Source organism: Puccinia triticina, chromosome 5A, assembly GCF_026914185.1.
Source record: "Puccinia triticina chromosome 5A, complete sequence".
Classification (NCBI taxonomy): domain Eukaryota; kingdom Fungi; phylum Basidiomycota; class Pucciniomycetes; order Pucciniales; family Pucciniaceae; genus Puccinia; species Puccinia triticina.
In genome coordinates, this window is record NC_070562.1 from 3,087,609 (window position 1) to 3,105,896 (window position 18,288).

Sequence of the window (18,288 nt, forward strand, 5' to 3'; positions counted from 1 at the left end):
TCGCCGGCCTCTTCAGAGCATGGGAGGGAGGTGAAATTCTCGGCGTAAGTTCAAAGCACTTGAGCAATCAAATGAGAAAATACACTGACAAGAAACCATGGACCATTGGCATGGAAACACCACGCTCTATGGCCTTAATGGACATCATCTTACGCTGTTGGGAGGCATAGTTGGCAAAAAATGTTTGATCGGAATTGGACATGGCCTTTTTTGACCACTTCTTAGCTTCAATGACAAGTTCAGCTTCGGACATCCTCATCATCTCCTCATACGACCTGGGCGCAGGGCGAGGACAATTGGCAGGTTCAGTCTTTTTGCGCTTCTTGCTGTTGGTACAATCTGTTATTCCAGTTAAAGGAGGAGCATGGGATTTAGGGTGAGGAGAAGGCAGAGGGGGAGGCAGCGATGGAGAATAGGTTGATGGGCATTGTGATAAACTGGGTTGGTAATCACTTGAATTCCGATCCTGATTAGCTCTATCCTCCAACTGACTGACAACATTTGGATTGGCCGGGATAGGTCGGTGCAAGTGGACTGGAGAGCTAGTTAAAGTGTTGTTGGTTTGCAAGATTCACAGAGAAGGAAGGGGATGGATGGGACGGTTAGGAGAGTGATAAGTGGAAAGATGCGATTGGGATTGAGCAGAACCAAAATGGGACTGAGTTGGATGATAATGTATGGAATTTTGAAATTCGGGCTGATTAGAGGCAACGTGAGATTTAGCAGAATGGTGTAAAGTACTGGGGATTTGGTTTTGAGTCAGATAAATATTTGGATTCTGATAATGGGTGGTATGAGTATTACGATCAACATAAAAGTGAGGGTTAACATGTGCAGGATGATGATAAGTGAGATCGCTCGCAACACCAGTTTGGGAGGGGGCAATCTGCCCATTATGAGGCTGATCATGAGTAGAATTGGGAGTAAAACAAGGATCATTGTTTGCTGGGTTGGACGACAAGTTGTGGAACATGATTGGGGATGGTCCTCAGGATTGAGGTGGTCGGTGTTGTTAAGGTGTGGTAGGTGTAGCGGATGAGGGAAAGAAGGGATGGTATGATGTGCAGGATCAAGTGAGTGAGAACGAAAAGCAGCAGGTAGGCTGAGTTGTGGTTGCTACAGCTGCGTGACGCAGCTTGTGTCACACTAGGCTGCTTTGGGGTTGCTGCAACTGCGTAACACAGCTTGTGGGACATTTGCAACAAGAACGTACCGTAGAGTCCAGGATCTGCTCCAGCATTGGGGTCTGATTCCAATACAGGTGCGTTTTTGCTTGCCCGTTCCAATGCTTGGGTTCATCCTTGTCTGCTATCAGGGCCTGGTTCTGTGATGATTCCACAAGTTTGAATGCCATCCACGACCGACTGTCAGCTGTGCCTGCATACATTTTTTTTTGCCAATGTGTTCCACTCAAGGTCCCCAAATCAATAATCTCATCAAGATCCCATACACTTCACAACATTGCGTAACAAAGAAAGCAAAACAAAATAAGAAAGAAACAAGTCAGAATGATTGAGCGATGATGATTGATGGGAAATCGATACATTACGGATTTTTTCCCATTGGCTTGAGGAGTCAGATGGGTTGTAGCACGATTGGAGGACAGTGGTGGTCGGTGTTTCTGAGGTGTGGTTAGGTGCACCGGATGAGGGAAACAAGGGGCGGGGGCATGTGCGGGATCCGATGATCAGTGAGAAGTAAAAACCGGGTTGCTGCAACTGCGAACGTACCAATCTTGATGCGGGATCTTGCCAGATCCGGATAGAAATAAAAAAATGCATGTGCGGGATCGGGTGAGTGAGCACTGAGGAGTAAAAACTGGGTTGCTGCGGCTGCGTAACGCATGTTGATGCGGGATCCGAGTTGAAATTGAAAAAAAAGCATGTGGGAACAGGCGAGTGGATCTGCTCGGGGCCGAGTGAAACCGAGATCACAGAACGTACTGTAGAATAGTCTAGGCGCAGCATGTACAGGGACTATACTATAGTCTGTTGAGTATCGACTGGGGTGATATACAAATACATGTACTGTATTTGTTTCAGCGTTGCTCTGAGCCATTTGAACCCTGGCGAGCAGAACGAGGAAATTGCTAGGGGGGTGTGGGGCGGGTACAAGGGATCAATTCCCCGGGTCTGCCGGGTCTGCATCCCAGGCATATCGATTTCATATCAAACATTGAGTACTCTCCAAGGTACGTTCGAATTTCAATCGAGTTTGCTTCGATTAAAATCCCATGGTATCCCGAAGTCAACCTTCGATTGTAATTCGAACTCGACGGAGTTCAAATTATATTCGAAGGTTATTCCATTATTATTTGAAGAAACTTTGTGTTGTATTCGAAGAGATTCGAAGTCTCCACCCAAACAATATTCGATGTCATATATCCGAAGGGCCTTCGAAAGGACTTCGAAACTCACTTGGTCAACTAGTTTGACGAAGTGACGTCCCCTCTTGCTGGCGGGGAGTTCGAACATCTTTCGATTGAACTTCGGAAGGCTTTCGATCTTTTGCGTCCGTGGTGTAGGATGTGAGGAGTGAGTTCAGGATGGTACTTAAATAATTACCGGACAACATCAGCAGCTGGCTCCGAGTCCAGCTGAGCACGGTTGCGGAAGAAGCTCGTCCCAGGCCGGGCTGGTGGAAGTTTCCTCTGCCCTGCCTAGCCATACAGACATGCGGGTGCTCGAAATCACTAAAGCTAAATGTGAACGAGGTTGGTGCATCGCATCTCAAGTCACACTCTTGAGGCTCCGAAATTCAGAGCCCAGCTGGTCATGAATCAACAAATAATTGCTTCGGCCCCACCGCGCCGACGAAAAGTGCGAAGTGCATGCATCCCCAGGGCAGCAGCAGAATCAAAGCTCCGTCGCCATCTTCCGAGCCAGGCAGCTTGCGTCGATCGGCTGGTTACGCGCCAGTGAATGGCCACGGCCGGTTGAGAAATTTGCCTTATTGGCTGGTAACTCTGCGCCAGGGCCGAACGGGCACAGAGTTGCTCAGCTCGAGCTGTTCCAGCTCATTAAGCCTGCACACACATCAGTGCGCACTAGCCGGACAGACACACCCTCAGACTATCATATCATATCAGGCGCTGAGAAGAAGAGAACATCGCCATGGCAAACATCTACAATCCCCTTGCCCGCCTTCATTAACCATCGCTATCCGCCTAATCCCTCAGCTCTGCCCCCGCTCATCCTGCATACTTCGCCTCACAGAGAACATTGGCTCGACAGCTTCTCCCACGCCCCTCACCCCCCATACCAACTCTTTTCCTGCGGTTGTCAGGATGGCTCGAAAGGGCTCCGCAAGCTCGAGCAGGCTCGGAGTCGGGAATGAACGGTGGCAATACGAACAAGACTTCTACAATCCGGAATTCGAGGAGTCTCAAGTGCCCCTCACCCCTCTCGACAGGCGCTCTCCAATCGTCGCCAACTTCACTGCCCCTCGCTATCATCGCAACCTCACCGAGCGAGGCCGACTCCAAGGACTCATGGGCGGCTCAGACCTCTCCTCGCGCAAGGGCGACGACCCCCTGGCCCACGAAGACCGGCTCAGCTTCAACTCCACCGAGCCCCAGGCCGGCCTGCCCCGCATGGCCACCAAATTCCATCTCGAGCGCGGCATCATCCTCGACTCGCCCACCACACGATTCAAGTCCTGGATGGTCAACGAGGGCTCGAGGAAGTTCTTCACCTGGACCTGGATTTTCATCCACATCATCACCTTCGTCTTCGCCTTCCTCAACTTCCTGCTCAAAGACAACCTCACCCAAGCCAGAGCAACCTTCAACATCACCTACCCTCTCGCCCGAGCCTCCGCACTCGTCCTCCACGTCGACGTCGCCTTCATCCTCCTGCCCATCTGCCGAAACTTCATCACCCTCCTCCGGCGCTCGGCGCTCAACCAAGTCATCCCCTTCGAGAAAAACATCACCTTCCACAAGTTCACCGGCTTTGCGCTCGCCTTCTTCAGCGCCATCCACATCGTCGCCCATCTCGTCAACTTCGCCCAGCTGGCTATCAAGACCCAGACGGGCATCGTCGGCTTCATCGGCGCTAACTTCCTCACCGGCCCCGGCGCCACCGGATGGATCATGACCCTCAGCCTTGGCATCATCGTCTGGTACGCCCGTGAGAAGCCCAGACGGGCGAAGTTCGAACGCTTCTGGTACTCCCATCACCTCTTCATCGTCTTCTTTTCCGCCTGGCAACTGCACGGGTTTGTTCCTCTTTCATCCTTTCTTCCCCTAGCGAGAACAAAAAAAAAAAAACTGATAGATGGGCTGCAAATACCAGAATGTTCTGCATGATCCAGCCAGACCGGCCTCCTTATTGCTCGTTCAACCAGATTGGTGTCTTCTGGAAGTTCGTACTTGCAACTTTTATACTCGACGATAATAACAACTGTGTGACTTACGTTTTTGCTGTCTGCTTCTGTGGTACTTTTGATAGATATTGGCTGGTCGGTGGTACGATTTTTATCTGGGAGCGAGTCCTGCGAGAAGTGCGGTCGCGCCACAAGACATACATCTCCAAGGTAATCCAACATCCTTCGAACGTCTGCGAGGTGCAAATCAAGAAGGAGAAAACGACGACCCGAGCAGGCCAGTATATCTTCCTCAATTGTCCCGAAGTCTCGTACTGGCAATGGCATCCGTTCACGCTCACATCGGCACCAGAGGAGGATTACATCTCTGTGCACATCCGTTGTGTGGGCGACTTTACGACCGAGTTTGCGGAAGCTCTGGGCTGTGACTTCTCGCGTAACAAGGAGAAGAAGGCGAACGGGGCGGGGCCGACAGTCCTGCCCCCTGCGACCAACCGAGTCCTTCCCCGAGTGATGGTAGATGGGCCGTTTGGCTCGGCGTCGGAGGACGTGTTCAAGTTCGAGGTGGTGATGCTAGTGGGAGGGGGGATCGGGGTGACGCCGTTTGCGTCGGTGCTCAAGTCGATCTGGTACAAGCTGAACTTCCCCTCGGCCTCGAAATCCGGCTCGCCGATCCGGCTCCAGAAGGTGTACTTCTTCTGGGTCTGCCGCGACTTCGACTCCTTCGAATGGTTCAAGTCCCTCCTCTCGGCTATCGAGGAACAGGACGTCGACGGGCGCGTCGAGCTCCATACCTACATCACCCAGAAACTCAAAGACGACGACATCAACAACATCATCGTCTCCGATGTCGGCGGACAGAGGGACGCGATCACTCAGCTCCGCTCGCCCACTCATTACGGCAGACCGAATTGGGACCGTGAGTGTTGGATTCTTACCTCTCCTGCCCGCATCCCCGGCTGATTCGTTCCTGTCTATCCTCAGGTATCTTCAACTCTGTCAGAGAGAAACACACGGCTACCGATGTCGGCGTCTTCTTCTGTGGCCCTGGTCCATTAGGACATGCTTTACATCTGCAATGCAACAAATGGACCGGCGGGACCGACAACGACACTCGATTCTTTTGGGGTATGTCCTCCATTCCTTCTCCCTCACAGCCACTCCACTAACATATCTTGGCTCCATCACGCTCTACCATAGGTAAAGAAAACTTTTGAAAGGATATACGGACTCTCTTCTAAGCTTCACAGGCTTTTCTTTGACAGAAATAAATTTATCGTCATGACATTATTCACTACTATTTATCACCCGCATCGCATCACCAAGAATTGTTGTATTAAACCATCCCCCCTTTTTTCGATTTCGTTTTTTTGCTCGTTTACTATTTGTTTATCGCAGTTTGACGTTTTTGCATGCTTTTGTTATACCGACTTAGAGAACCCGTGGCTTCAGTGTACATATTTACATATACGAGACCCACTGCCCCCGTTTATAATGATGCTCGTTATATTTCGCACCGCTGCAATCTTTCCTCGTAACATTATTCTCGTTTCGCATTTTTTTTTTCTTGCGCTGTACCCAGTATCCCTGACGCAGCAAGCAAGCGGGTCCAAACCCACTCGACTTTGCGGACAATTTTATGTTTTTACATCACTGCTGACCCTAACTTAACTAAGTCCCTCACTTTGTGGAGGGGGGACGACGTCCCGCAGGGACCCTCCGAAGGAGGGACTGATACACCGCGGCCTGAGAGAATCAGGAACTTGGGCCTTTTTCAATCATGTGTAGCTTCATCACATCACATTATATGATTGAGTTGTAGGGGAACAAAAGATGCAGAACATCAAGGAGAATCTTTCCACCTATTGTCCTATTTTTAGGGATATGTAATGACATTCAAATGTCTTTTTTTGCAACTTCATCTAGTTGGCTATATCACACATGTTGCACTGTACAGAATCTGGAATCCATGATGTTACAACTCTGATTACAGCTCAACAAGATGTGTTGAGGATGGGAAAAAATAGCAGAAAGATAAGGACAGCTTGGGCCATCCCAGAAATGTAAACAATTTCAAAAATGGTGCAGAGGCTCATGAGGGAGAGTGATTCTAAAAAAGTCCCCACCAAAAGTTATAATTCTCTCAGGCCGCGGGGTCCACATAGCGCCTAAGTCCCTCCTTTGGAGGTCGCTTCGCTCCCAAACTTAGCTAAGTCCGAGGGTGGAGGCGCGAAGCGCCTCCACCGGAGGGACTTATGCGGTATTGGTGATTTAGGCCTGAGAGGAATGGCCAAAAACGCCATTTTCAACAAATGTTGCAATAGCTCCCTTACCTCCGAAGATTTCACCAATATTTTTGGATATTAAGAAAGCCTTGCATCTTGGCTAATTTTTGATGCTCTAAGATCATCAAATTTCATCATTCCTTGCTCATAATAACACATTGAAGTTGGTGGGTTGCAAAAGCCAAGCCTGAGGTCCGTAAAACATCATTTTAGTGTAAATCCATACGCTTTCCTCGGGGAAAAAAATGACAGGTATCCAGGACTGATGTCCAGCCTTGCCAACCAACTGCGCGAGAAAATGCATTTGGGCCTGTTCACTCAAGATTCCGAGGGAGCTCATTTGAAAAACAATTATACCTTGACTGTTTTTGCCAGCATGAAGTTTTTTTACTACATGCCTTGTATCTTGGGTTTGGGAAGAAGAAAAATGTACAAAAAGGTGGCAGGAGATAGCCAGGCATCTCAAGAGTCTAAGTGTAAATGTAGAGGGTGATTACACCAAGGCAGCACTGTGCAGGGGCCTTAGCATAAAAAGGTAAGGATTATTGTCATTTCTCTCAGGCAAATTTCACCAATAAGGCATAAGTCCCTCCCAGAGGGAGGCCGAAGGCCTCCCTCGGGAGGGACTTAGTTAAGTTTGCTTCGCTCCCCCGAGGAGGGAATTAGCTAAGTTAGCTGCTGACCTGTCTTCAAAACGACCAGCACCGCACAATTAAAACTGGATTTGTGCTTCCTGCCTGATCCTGCTCAAGCATCTGCACCATGATGGACACTGATTTTTGCAAACTGGAACTTACTCCAAACCCTCAAAACCTATCCCCATTTTATCAACCAGCAAGTGTGATTTTATTTGGGGACTTAAAATGCCCCAATGTGACGCCTAGTTCAGTTTAAAGGGTTTAAAACCTGCATTTCAAGCATTTCTGGAGTGCCCAGATCATTCACTCCAGTAGTATGTAGCCTGTGGACACCTTGTGAAATGGGTCAGACTAAGAGCAACTCCACAGCAGGTCCTAAATTCCATGATTTGGGGACCCCATTGCAGTTCCTGAATCTGTCAGCCAAATCTCTACAGCCCCTTGTGGTCTAACTGTATCCACCAGCTCTTGCAACTTTGCTTGACATCACTTCACATATGGGTGACAGCTTGGTAAAACTACTCCAATATCCCACCCAAGGTGATTTCACTCCAATTTACTGCCTGCCTTGATGTGGCAGGGCAGTATTATGTGTATTTGCACTTGGCAGTCTGTATGTGTTTGATGTTAGTACGTAGCTGGGTCCTCATACACAGTTTTCAAGGTCTCTGCAATGGGATGGATGATAAAGTAGAAAGATGTATTTTGCTGCTTTTATTGCTTGGCTTGGTGGTCTGATAGAATACAAGATCTCAAATTTTTGTGTACATACCAGACAGGGCAACATGATCCAAACTTATGTATTTTAAATATTGCTCATGAAACAGAAGAAAGAAAAAAAAAACTACTCCTGCTTTCTGACTTGTAAGGGCAAAACAATGCAACAATAATGCAATGAGTGGTATTTCATTGTATCAGTTTCAGTGCTGATAGAGCCAAATTCTTCCAGAAAGAGAAACTTGGCATAAATTTTTGGGGCATAGATTAGCATTGAACAGAACCAACCAGGGATTTGACCAGAAATAATATTTAACCAGTTGCCTTAATTCCTTTGGCAGCCAAGATTTGACTATCCATGAGATTAACTTGTTAAAATAATCACAGAAATAATTTCTTGTGCCCAGATTTAAAAAAATGTAAGAGCCAAGAGATACTAAGGTTGATCTTGTTTGACCATATAAATACAGATGGGTTTCATTTTCATATCTTGTTAAGACTTTTACATAAATATCTCATAAAATTAAATCCTTTGTGCACACACGTGGTAAACAACATTGTTTCCAAAAAAGTACACAAGAGCATAAAATCCTCAGGAGCTGTTTTTGAATACCTTCCCATTTTTACCAACAAACAGCAGAGTCCAGATATATCAAAATCATAAATAAGCCCCTTCTCTTACTGTCCTCATCTTCACATTCTCCACATCAGCCATTCATTCTTTGGCTCAGAGTTTAAAACCCATAGATATAAAATATCAATCCACATCATTCATAGCTGTTCCTAGCCATGCTCTTAATCAAGATACTGGTGTCTGTTCAGCTCTTAAATACATTCAACGCTTTGGCTCTTCCAGTCAGTGATTCAAACCATCTTGTAAAAAGAATGGAATACATTGAACGTGGAAAGCAAGCTGGAGCAGCCACCAAAACCAAATAAGGGTTTGGTGAAGGTTAGTAGAATATTTTATCAGTTATTTTCTCCATTTTATTGCTCAATTTAAGATAAAAAAACATCCTTCATTCATTTTTATAGGTCAAGAAGGGGGGCTTACGTACACAGATATAGTAAATGATGCATTGCTTAAAGCAAAAGGTGTTTTGTGCTTTATATCTTGGCAACTAATTTTTTACATTACAATCCATGGCAACTGAATCTTCATCTAAGCCATAAAATCCATTAGATCAAAAATCCATTGACAATTTGCACCAAACCCGCATGAATTATTTGGAAATAGTTTCTCAGCTCAGAGTAGATGCATATGGTTAGGAGTCATCTTGTCTCAAATTCATTACCCACTTGTAAATGAGATCATTTGAATTTTTCTAAACAATTATAATTCATTTTTTAGATCAACTTTCACAATTATCCCAACAAAGAGAAAAATTATACAAAAGCATGGCAAATACAAGCATCAAAGAGAAAGAAGGTATGTGATTTGAATCTTGATGGGTTATCTTGGTTAAACCTCATTTCATGACTACTTACTCTCCATCTCATCCATTCAATCCATGCTCTAGAAATTAAGGAAAAATTGCATCTGTGCCAAGAGAAAAAGAAAGCATTGAACAATGAAGTTTCATCATTGTCCCAATGTATATAAGGTTAGGATTTATGGTATTCTGGAACAAATTTGCTGAAACCCAAGTTTAATATAGATCTCTATTTTCTAATTATAATGTAAATTGATAGTTCTTATCAAAGATATAAATTCTCAAGCAGGACACCCCCCAGATATAACTCAAATCCTGGCAGGGAGAAACATGTTGGACTTCAAAAATGTTTGTATTTTATGAATGATTTTTATCCCATCCAATTTCATGCACTGACCATTCATCTCATCCATCAGATCTAAAAACTATCAAAAAGTATCTCATGTAGAGAACCCTGGTAGGGTTTAGATTTTCAATCCAAACTTTGTTCCAGGTGGACATCTGAGACCTTAATGCTCTCATCCTAGATTTTTGTCATAATTCATCATTCACCTTGATGATAAATAGAATGTCTCAACCTAGGGCGGAAAATTCAGATTACAATCAAGCTGAAGTACTGATCCAAATTTTCAAATCTGAATCTCATTTTATGATAGGGGTGTTCAAAGTTGACTGCATAAAATTATAACACCATAAATTCATAAAATTTTAATCTGAAAAAAATGTGTAACACCCAATCACTCAAAAAAGAGCAACAATTCTAAAATGGTACATAAAAAATGATCACTCAAAAGTGTTATGATTTTATGATTTTATGATTTGAAAAAAATATGATTTCAACTTTGAACACCCTTGATGTTTTTCAAATGCAACTTTTTGACCACTGTCTGTAAATCTGATCTGTGAGATTTAGCAGGAAAGGATAAGACAGATATTTATCCTCTCCATCATCTTTCAAGATAATCAAAAAGGATCACATCTTTATCCTCTTACTATCCTGATGGATTTTCAATCAGCTTTTTTTTATCATTTTCTCTGCTTCAGTATTACTGGCATGTCTTTCCTCTTAAAATCAAGAAGATAAATTTGGGTGTATTGGTTTTGATGGTCTGGGATTTTAATTCAGCAAAAAATGAGTCCATATTATTATCCTGACCCATCCAGCCAAGGATCATGGTGATTGACAGCTGTCCTTATTTAACAGCTGCAGTTGGTAGCTCGTGTGTGCTATTTGTGGTTGATTTTTTGTGAAGCTCCTCTCAAAGGATTATACGCCCTACAGGACCATGATGATTTCTCACCAGCTGTGAAAATAGACCAGTGAAAAAAGAACCCAAGTTAGATTCTTGCTGTGCTAGTTCGGGGCGATAGGTCTGATGCAGGCTCTCTTCGCGAGTCACCCCCCGGGGCCCAAATCTTTAGTTCGGGTTCGGTACATACATACATTCCGCCGTGCGGCGACGGAATGCTGACCGAGTCAAAATGAATATGCATTTTGATTTTTTCATTCCATCCGCCTGACACCCCGCCCATCTTCCCGGCCTCCCTGGCAGACCCCGACCTCACATCACCACCAACCAACCACGTCAACACAGGCGACACGATGGCCACTCATGTCCTCTTCGAAAGCTCTGCTGGATATGCTCTCTTTGCGGTCAAGTTCACCGAAGAGATCGCCGGTCGCACAAAGGCCGTGCAAGTAAGTCAGATGTTTTTTTTCATCATCTAATAGACCTTCGTACTTATTGTACCTGTTTGTATTTTTCCAGGAAGCCATCCCTAACCTGAGTAAATTCGGAAAAATGCTCGAATTGAAGAGTTTCTTGCCCTTCCGCGACGCTGCTCATGCCTTGGAGAATGCTAACGATATTTCAGAAGGTTACCCGAATTCCTCCCATTTCGGTCGTAATTGATGAAGTATTAAAAACTGATTGGGAGATTTTGGTGACTCGAAACAGGTTTGATGTCGGAACATTTGCAGTCACTGCTCGAACTCCACATCCCAGCCAAAAAGTCCTCGATAGTCCTTGGAGTCTCCGAGAGGGGTTTGGCGGGTTCCATCAAGTCAAGTTTAGGGATCGAGTGCGATACGTCGGATCGATCCCTAGAGCTCATCAGAGGTATTCGGTTACACGCCGAAAAGCTATTGACTGGCTTGGAGAAGGGGGACATGGACAAGTCGCAACTCGGACTAGGCCATGCCTACTCACGAGCAAAGGTTAAATTCAACGTCAATCGAAGTGACAACATGATCATCCAAGCCATCGCCTTACTCGACCAGCTCGACAAGGATGTTAACACTTTCGCCATGCGTGTGCGAGAGTGGTACGGATGGCACTTCCCCGAGCTGATCAAAATTCTGCCTGACTGCCATCAATATGCGAGCCTGGTCAAGTTTATCGGTGACAAGAGCAAGCTCACCGACGAGAGTCTCGAAGGCATCACTCAATTGGTCGAGGGCAATGAGATCCTTGCCAAAAACATCCTCGACGCTGCCCGGTCTAGCATGGGTACCGACATCTCGCCCATCGACCTCATCAATATCCTTAACTTCGCCGACCGAGTAATACAACTCTATGACTACCGAAAATCTCTCCAGGCCTATCTCCGAGAGAAAATGGACCTCGTCGCACCTAACCTGGGTGCATTGATTGGCGATACCGTCGCCGCTCGCTTGATTAGTCATGCCGGAAGCTTGACCAATTTGAGTAAATACCCAGCCTCTACAGTTCAGATTCTCGGCGCCGAAAAGGCACTGTTTCGAGCGCTCAAGACGAAGGGCAACACGCCCAAATACGGGCTAATCTACCATGTCAGTAGTCGATGTCGATCGCAATTTTCTTTCAAATATCCCCAGTAAAACCTTAATTCTTACTTACCTCACCCTTTTCATTAGAGTACATTCATCGGCCGAGCTGGAACGAAGAACAAGGGTCGGATTTCACGTTTCTTGGCGAACAAATGTTCGATCGCTTCGCGAATTGACTGTTTCACCGATTCACCCAGTACCGCGTTCGGGATGGCATTGCGCGGGCAAGTGGAGGAACGACTAGCGTTTTATGAAACTGGCGCTAATCCTACTAAGAATAAGGTGGCCATGGAAGCCGTTTTGGAAAAGATGAAGGCGGCCGAGGCGGAGCTCAAGAACTCGACCACCGAGTCTGCCAAACCTAAGAAGAGGAAAAGCACAGCTCTCAATGAGACTGAAGAGCCGGCTGAAGGGAAAGATAAGAAGAAGAAGAAGAAGAAGAAATCAGCCGACGATGAGACTGAAGAACCGGCTGAAGGGACAGAAAAGAAGAAGAAAAAGAAACGAAAAGTAAGACTCTTCTTGATAATATTGATACACCACAAAATACGATTGCTAATTATTCTGCATTTTGTAGTCGGATGCCACTGAAGTTGCGGAGGGAAAAAAACATGGCAGATAGGGTGGTGACAGATGGTTTTGTTTTGAAAGCTCAGCCTGTTTTCGCCAGGTTGAGCAGAGGTGGTGCAATGACGGGGCAATATTGAATCGCTGGAGGGTGGGGAAGGGGATGAGAGAAGTGTATGATTCTGGGTTGCTTTATTTTTGTGAAAGAACTCCAAGCGGAAAAAGATGAAACCGCGTGGAAAAGTTGAAGAATGTACAAATGCTCCAACAAGACTTACGACTTCTAAATGAGAGATTGGATGTAAGGCATCGGCCACGCTCCATCTAAGCACAATCATCTAATTCGAGCCACCAAAGTAGACCGAGGGATGAGTATGGAATATGCATCACTTGATGGGGCAGAGGACTCACGCAATATAGTGCCATGAGTCGAGCGGTGCTTGCCTTCTTATCGGGGTCATCTGATGAGTATAATATAATCCGACGATCTGACATAGAAGAGTTGCACCACCTCTGCTTAACTTGATGAAAACAGGCTGAGCTTTCAATACGGAGACCTAGTGGGTGGGTCTCCAATAGTTTGGGAAGTTTGAGGGGGGTGACCTTGCTTGTAGAGGATCGGTCTCTTGCCTGACTTCACGTTGTATGATCATGCGACGAGCCTGGCTTCAACGCTGAATCAGATGTCGTTTCTTGGGTCCAAGACGAATGTCTGTGACTATGCTTAATGCGTTTTCTTGGGCCTAGCTCGCCATCGATCCTCCGGGTGTCAACTTGCAAATCAGGACAGAATTGTTCGTCAACAGAGCAAGACGCTTGTGATGAGTCGTGAATATCCTGGCCGGTTAGCGTTGGCTGCAACATAGAATGCCCGGGGTAGTTCAGAATCTCCGATGCCATGCTTGATCCTCTGGGGTGTGGTACAAGGGGAGAGTGATGCAAGCCGAGAAGCTCGGTGCTTGGACCGTCCGGTTCAGCGCAAGGGGTTCGCTGCCACCGATTGTCTTCGAAGTCATGAAGATAGGTCCAGTCTTGGGTCGAAATCGAAGTTCGTGCGCATAAAGTGAGGTAAAAAGCAAGCGATATCAGAGAGATCTTTCCGTAGAGGAACCACATTGTTAGGCAACAAACGCTCGACCGCAAGAATTCGCGGGTGACAAAAGCAACTACTTATCATTTGCTCACAAGCCAAACCCTTGGAGATGAAACCGTTGTGCAGCTTAGGTCAGGGGTGTTACGGAAAGAGTCTGAGATCAGCTTCCGGAAACTGTGGGTGCACTAGACATGTCTGAGGGCAGCAGTGGGGTGTACACCTCCGGGGAAGCCGTGAATGAGCCAACAGCGGGACGAATCGAGAATTTGCGGCGCTGGCAGGGGAAACATCTGGAAACATGGCATAGGGTGGATGGTCAACAGCTGCGAGGTCCAGCTCAGATATACTCTGTCGATGGCCATTGGACCAGTAATAAGATGACAGCCAGCACGGCTATCCACTCCTTGCACTGTCCTAACTTACCCCAAATCCCTGGTGGGAGGCTCGCTGTGGCTGGCGGCGAAGCCGCCTCTTGCCAAGTGAATGGTCATGCTTTGATAGCTTTCAAAGGAGACAAGGGGGTATCATTTTGTTCGTGTTTTCATACTCCTGGTGCACAAATTTGTTACATCCTTTTTTTTTTTTTGGAAATCACACATTGGAGTGGAAAGATAGCAGAAAACATTGGTGAGGCCGGCGAGATCCGAATTCTACAAGCCTTTTTGATTTATGATTATCACACACCGACGCATAATTGAAACAAACAAGAGAGAGAAGATTGTTCAAGGGGATAAAAAGGGAAAAGATATACAAAAGGTTTTGATTGAGTTGGTATGATGAAAGAGGATCAGAAGAGAAGCATTCCAGCCTCGTCGTTTTCAGCGCCGATGATTTCCTCGTCATCAGTATCGTCCAGTCCCCCGACGACCTGACGGCCGTCCAAGGGAGTGATAGGGGAGGGGATGGTACCATTATCAACAGGGTTGTCATCCTGAGCTTGTTGCTGAGTGTTCGAAGCGGATGGACCAGGCACAGGAGCAGCAGAGGAGGAGGAGGGTGCAGGAGCGTCAAGAGAGGTAGGCTCAGCCCCAGAGCCAGACTCGTCGAGGGACGTCTTGGGGAGGCTGTGTGAGCTGGAAGGCCGGTCAACTGCGGCGGTAGATGCTCCCCCTTGTAATTGAACACAGGGCCCACTGGACTGGGAGACATTCAAGTGTGGCCGGCGCTGAGATAAGGTCTGATTGGAGCTCTCCGAGCCCACCCGTTCGAGGGCCGTGACCGCAAGCGCCCGGGGAGTCTGTTGATCTTCCCCTTCTCCACCCGTCACCGGCCGGCTATTCGGGGTCTCGAGGGCCGTAGTCTGAGCGACACTCGTCGCCTGCATTGCGGGAGGGATGGCAGCGTTGCCATTGTTGGTTTCCGCTGCCGGCGGCGCAACCCTTGGCTGTTGTGCTTGTTGCGGATTTTGGTTCTGGTTGTCAGTGTCTCGGGCTGCATCAGCGATGACCAAATTCAATATCCTAGCCCGCTTCTCGAGCGCCTTCCGTCTCTTCTTCTCAATCTCCGGCGAGAGGGTGCCAACGAAGAGGACCAGACCGGTCTTCAAGTTACGCAGGTATCGGTACCATCGAGGGTACTCCAGATTCGAAGCACCCATCGCTCGCTCACCGATCGAATGAAGGCCCAATTCCCGGTATTCTGAAGCTAACCCAACGACTGCAATTGAGTTCAACCAATACTTCGGCGAGAATGCAGACGTGCTTCGGAACGGTCGAACTTCTGTGCCAGGAGGGAACGCACCCCCTCGGGCCCGGATATCAGCAGCCGCAGCTCGTAATCCGCCACGTCCGGCATTTCTACGAGGGGCAGGAGTAGGAACAGGTGGAGGGTTGGCGACAGGGGCTTGCGCCGCTGCAGGAGGGCCAGCGGGTTGGGCTGGTTGGGCGGGCACAGCTACAGGGGCAGGCTGGGGGTTGTTCGGCGCCACGGCTGCTTCCTCTTGGTTTTCGATGCCCAGAATACCGTCGACTCGTTGACGTTGTTCTCTTAGGCGCTGCTGGAGTCGGTCACGTTGCGCACGGCGTCTGCCTCGGTCCAAGACCGCTTGAACTGGGTCGGCGGCTGGGGCAGCTGCACCCGCCAGTCCGCCAGGGGCCTGCTGACCTCTTTGTAAGCGGTTTTGTCGTCTGGCTTGTGCGTCGTGCCTCTGGTGGATAGTGTAGGCTTCCCAGATGACCCAGCCTAGTGACATCATAATCAGACTGACAAGCTTGCCGTAACTAGCATGACGTCCAAAGATGTAGAGAAGCACGGAGAGTTTCAAGGAGAGCCAGAGGAGCGGTGCCATGTAGCGTCGAATACTATCTAGGTTGATCGTAAATTCGTATCGGCGGACTCGGGCCATCGGGTGTGGCCACAAGGGCCCATTGGGGTGCATAAAGTTGTTTGGCGGATGTAGTCCGTCAGCAGCAGGCCCCAATCCGAGGCCGAGACCCAGTGCAGGCCCGCCACCATTGGCGAGCGGAGGACGGGGGAATGGATAGGGCGGGAAGAGGCCGTCGAAGATCCGTTGCGCTTGCTGGGCTTCACGGTCATTACCTAGAGTGTCGTGAGGTCGAAAACCGGCAGTGATGATGTCGTCCATTTGGTTCAAGGTGGCTTCAGTCTTCTGGGCTTGTAAGATCAAGAACTGGACCTGGGCATCTAGACGCAAGGTGCGGTTAAGGTCTCTCTGGAGCAATTTGTACTCCTTCAGAGGCGAGTTTGTCTCGGGTGGTCCCTCCTGTGTGGATTGCTGGCCCAAACCTTCTGGGATGTAGAGTAGATAAGGTAGGCCCCTGTTGCACAGGTGAATACCGTCAGATAGCTCATCAGTTTGGTGAATACGCAATGTGATTGATCAGAGAAAGTGGAGCTCACGCTATCTCAACTTGCTTGAACTCGCTACACTCATCGGGTACTACTGCATCGAATTCTGCCGGCATTTGTTCAGAATTGGCCGAATCAGCATAGGCTGAATAAGGGGGAGGGAACTTTAATTCGCTCAAGAGGTTGATCAGTTTCCCTTCGATCGTTTTCCACTCGTTTTCATTTCCATTCGAATGATTGGGATCGAAGATAACATTTGAATTTTCGAATGGATGATTAATTCCAAGTAGTTGAAGATGTTGACTATGCAGTTGACGACGAAGAAATTCCAGGCGTTCGATAATCTTGAATTGGGCCTGCAGGATGTTCTGGATAAAGTTATATCGACCGTAGGCAGTCAGACCGGAGAAGTAAGTGTTGAATAACACCCCGGGTGAGTTGAGGGCCGGTCCGAATCCGTTGGGGACTGATGACAAGCTTGAGCGAGAGGATATGAAATTGGGAGGCTCATTCTCTTTCTGAGCGTTGGCGAGGGTCGAAAGATTGGCAAAGGACGGGGAGGCGGATCTGAGGTTGGATGCTAGTGGAGTCGTTGGGACTGGGAGATGGGTAGTAGCAGCCGGAGGGGCCGAAACGGGTAAGATGGGGGCTAGCTTCTCGGTCCAGGCATTGGGGCGTATGACGACATGGACTGGATGAGTGACCAATGGATCCTCAGGCTGGAGAAAAGCGAAGAGAGCTGTCAGCTAAATATTTGATGATGGTTTGATATGGATGCGTAGAAGAAAAGTCTTGGAATCGTACCGGTTTGACCAGTGCCCCACCGACCGATTCTGTGTCGTTCAAGATCCTGCCACGAGCAATCAGTCTGATCCCATCGGTCTTTGGTTTGCCTCTCCAAGTTGAAGAGATATGAGTCTTGATATCTTGAACTTTAGTCTTGCTGGAGTGGACCCGAATGAGTTGATCGGACTGTTGAGAATCGGATGGTCCGACGCTCGATTCCATCGTCGAGGGTTTGATGAGGAATACTTGGAGCGAGTTGGATGGTGAAAGTTGTTCGCCATGGTTGATTTCAATGACTGGCGAGTCAGTTTTTGGTGGATCGTTAGTTGAGCTTGTAGGGCTGTTGTTGGTACTCTGCTTGGCGATATCCTGCATGTTCGAGATACTGAGCTTGATGTTTTTCTGTCTGAATAAAAGCCAGTGCTGGCTCCTGATGGTCAACAGGAGGAGAAAGGAATGTGGAGAAATTACACAGCAACAGTTTCCCTTGTGATTATGTCATCATGTAGCCGGGCTACAGATACCAGACGGGTATCCCCCGTTCTGGAGGCGAGATACAGGAGGCACTCGCCTCCCTCGCCTAGTTCGGACTAGTGCCGGAGTTAGGCTAAAGCGCCTCCTTTCTTTCTTCTTGCTACAGCCGCAGGGGTTTGTCCTGTACGGCTGTAGACTCTTGTTTGTACCCCTGTACTCAGGGTAGTCACGTGTTGTTGTTTCATTCTCGAGGCCACTATATAAAGTGGCCTTTCTTCAGTTGTAGGGGTTTTTCCCCCAGTTCCTTTTTTTAGTCGGAATCCTAGACTTAGCTAGTTTTCCTCGTCTGTGC

The 18,288-nt window shown here is 47.7% G+C and overlaps 4 protein-coding genes across 4 annotated transcripts; 2 read left to right on the forward strand and 2 right to left on the reverse strand.

Annotated features, from left to right (window-relative positions):
* Positions 1-3,286: 3,286 nt before the first annotated feature.
* On the forward strand, positions 3,287-5,543 carry PtA15_5A381 (uncharacterized protein; the record flags this gene model as incomplete). The annotated part of the gene is made up of 5 exons (XM_053169136.1): positions 3,287-4,218; positions 4,296-4,364; positions 4,452-5,245; positions 5,311-5,454; positions 5,527-5,543. 5 exons carry the CDS (start codon positions 3,287-3,289, stop codon positions 5,541-5,543), a joined length of 1,956 nt encoding a protein of 651 aa, XP_053020363.1.
* Positions 5,544-11,002: 5,459 nt separating this feature from the next.
* On the forward strand, positions 11,003-12,915 carry PtA15_5A382 (uncharacterized protein; the record flags this gene model as incomplete). Its single annotated transcript, XM_053169137.1, has 5 exons — positions 11,003-11,098; positions 11,169-11,277; positions 11,358-12,211; positions 12,296-12,558; positions 12,879-12,915. The coding sequence occupies 5 exons, from the start codon at positions 11,003-11,005 to the stop codon at positions 12,913-12,915; spliced, it is 1,359 nt and encodes a 452-aa protein (XP_053020364.1).
* A 496-nt stretch (positions 12,916-13,411) lies between these two features.
* PtA15_5A383 (uncharacterized protein) lies at positions 13,412-13,891 on the reverse strand (the record flags this gene model as incomplete). Its single annotated transcript, XM_053169138.1, has 1 exon — positions 13,412-13,891. The coding sequence occupies one exon, from the start codon at positions 13,889-13,891 to the stop codon at positions 13,412-13,414; it is 480 nt and encodes a 159-aa protein (XP_053020365.1).
* A 764-nt stretch (positions 13,892-14,655) lies between these two features.
* Positions 14,656-17,837, reverse strand: PtA15_5A384 (uncharacterized protein; the record flags this gene model as incomplete). The annotated part of the gene is made up of 3 exons (XM_053169139.1): positions 14,656-16,645; positions 16,728-17,395; positions 17,481-17,837. The coding sequence occupies 3 exons, from the start codon at positions 17,835-17,837 to the stop codon at positions 14,656-14,658; spliced, it is 3,015 nt and encodes a 1,004-aa protein (XP_053020366.1).
* Positions 17,838-18,288: the final 451 nt, after the last annotated feature.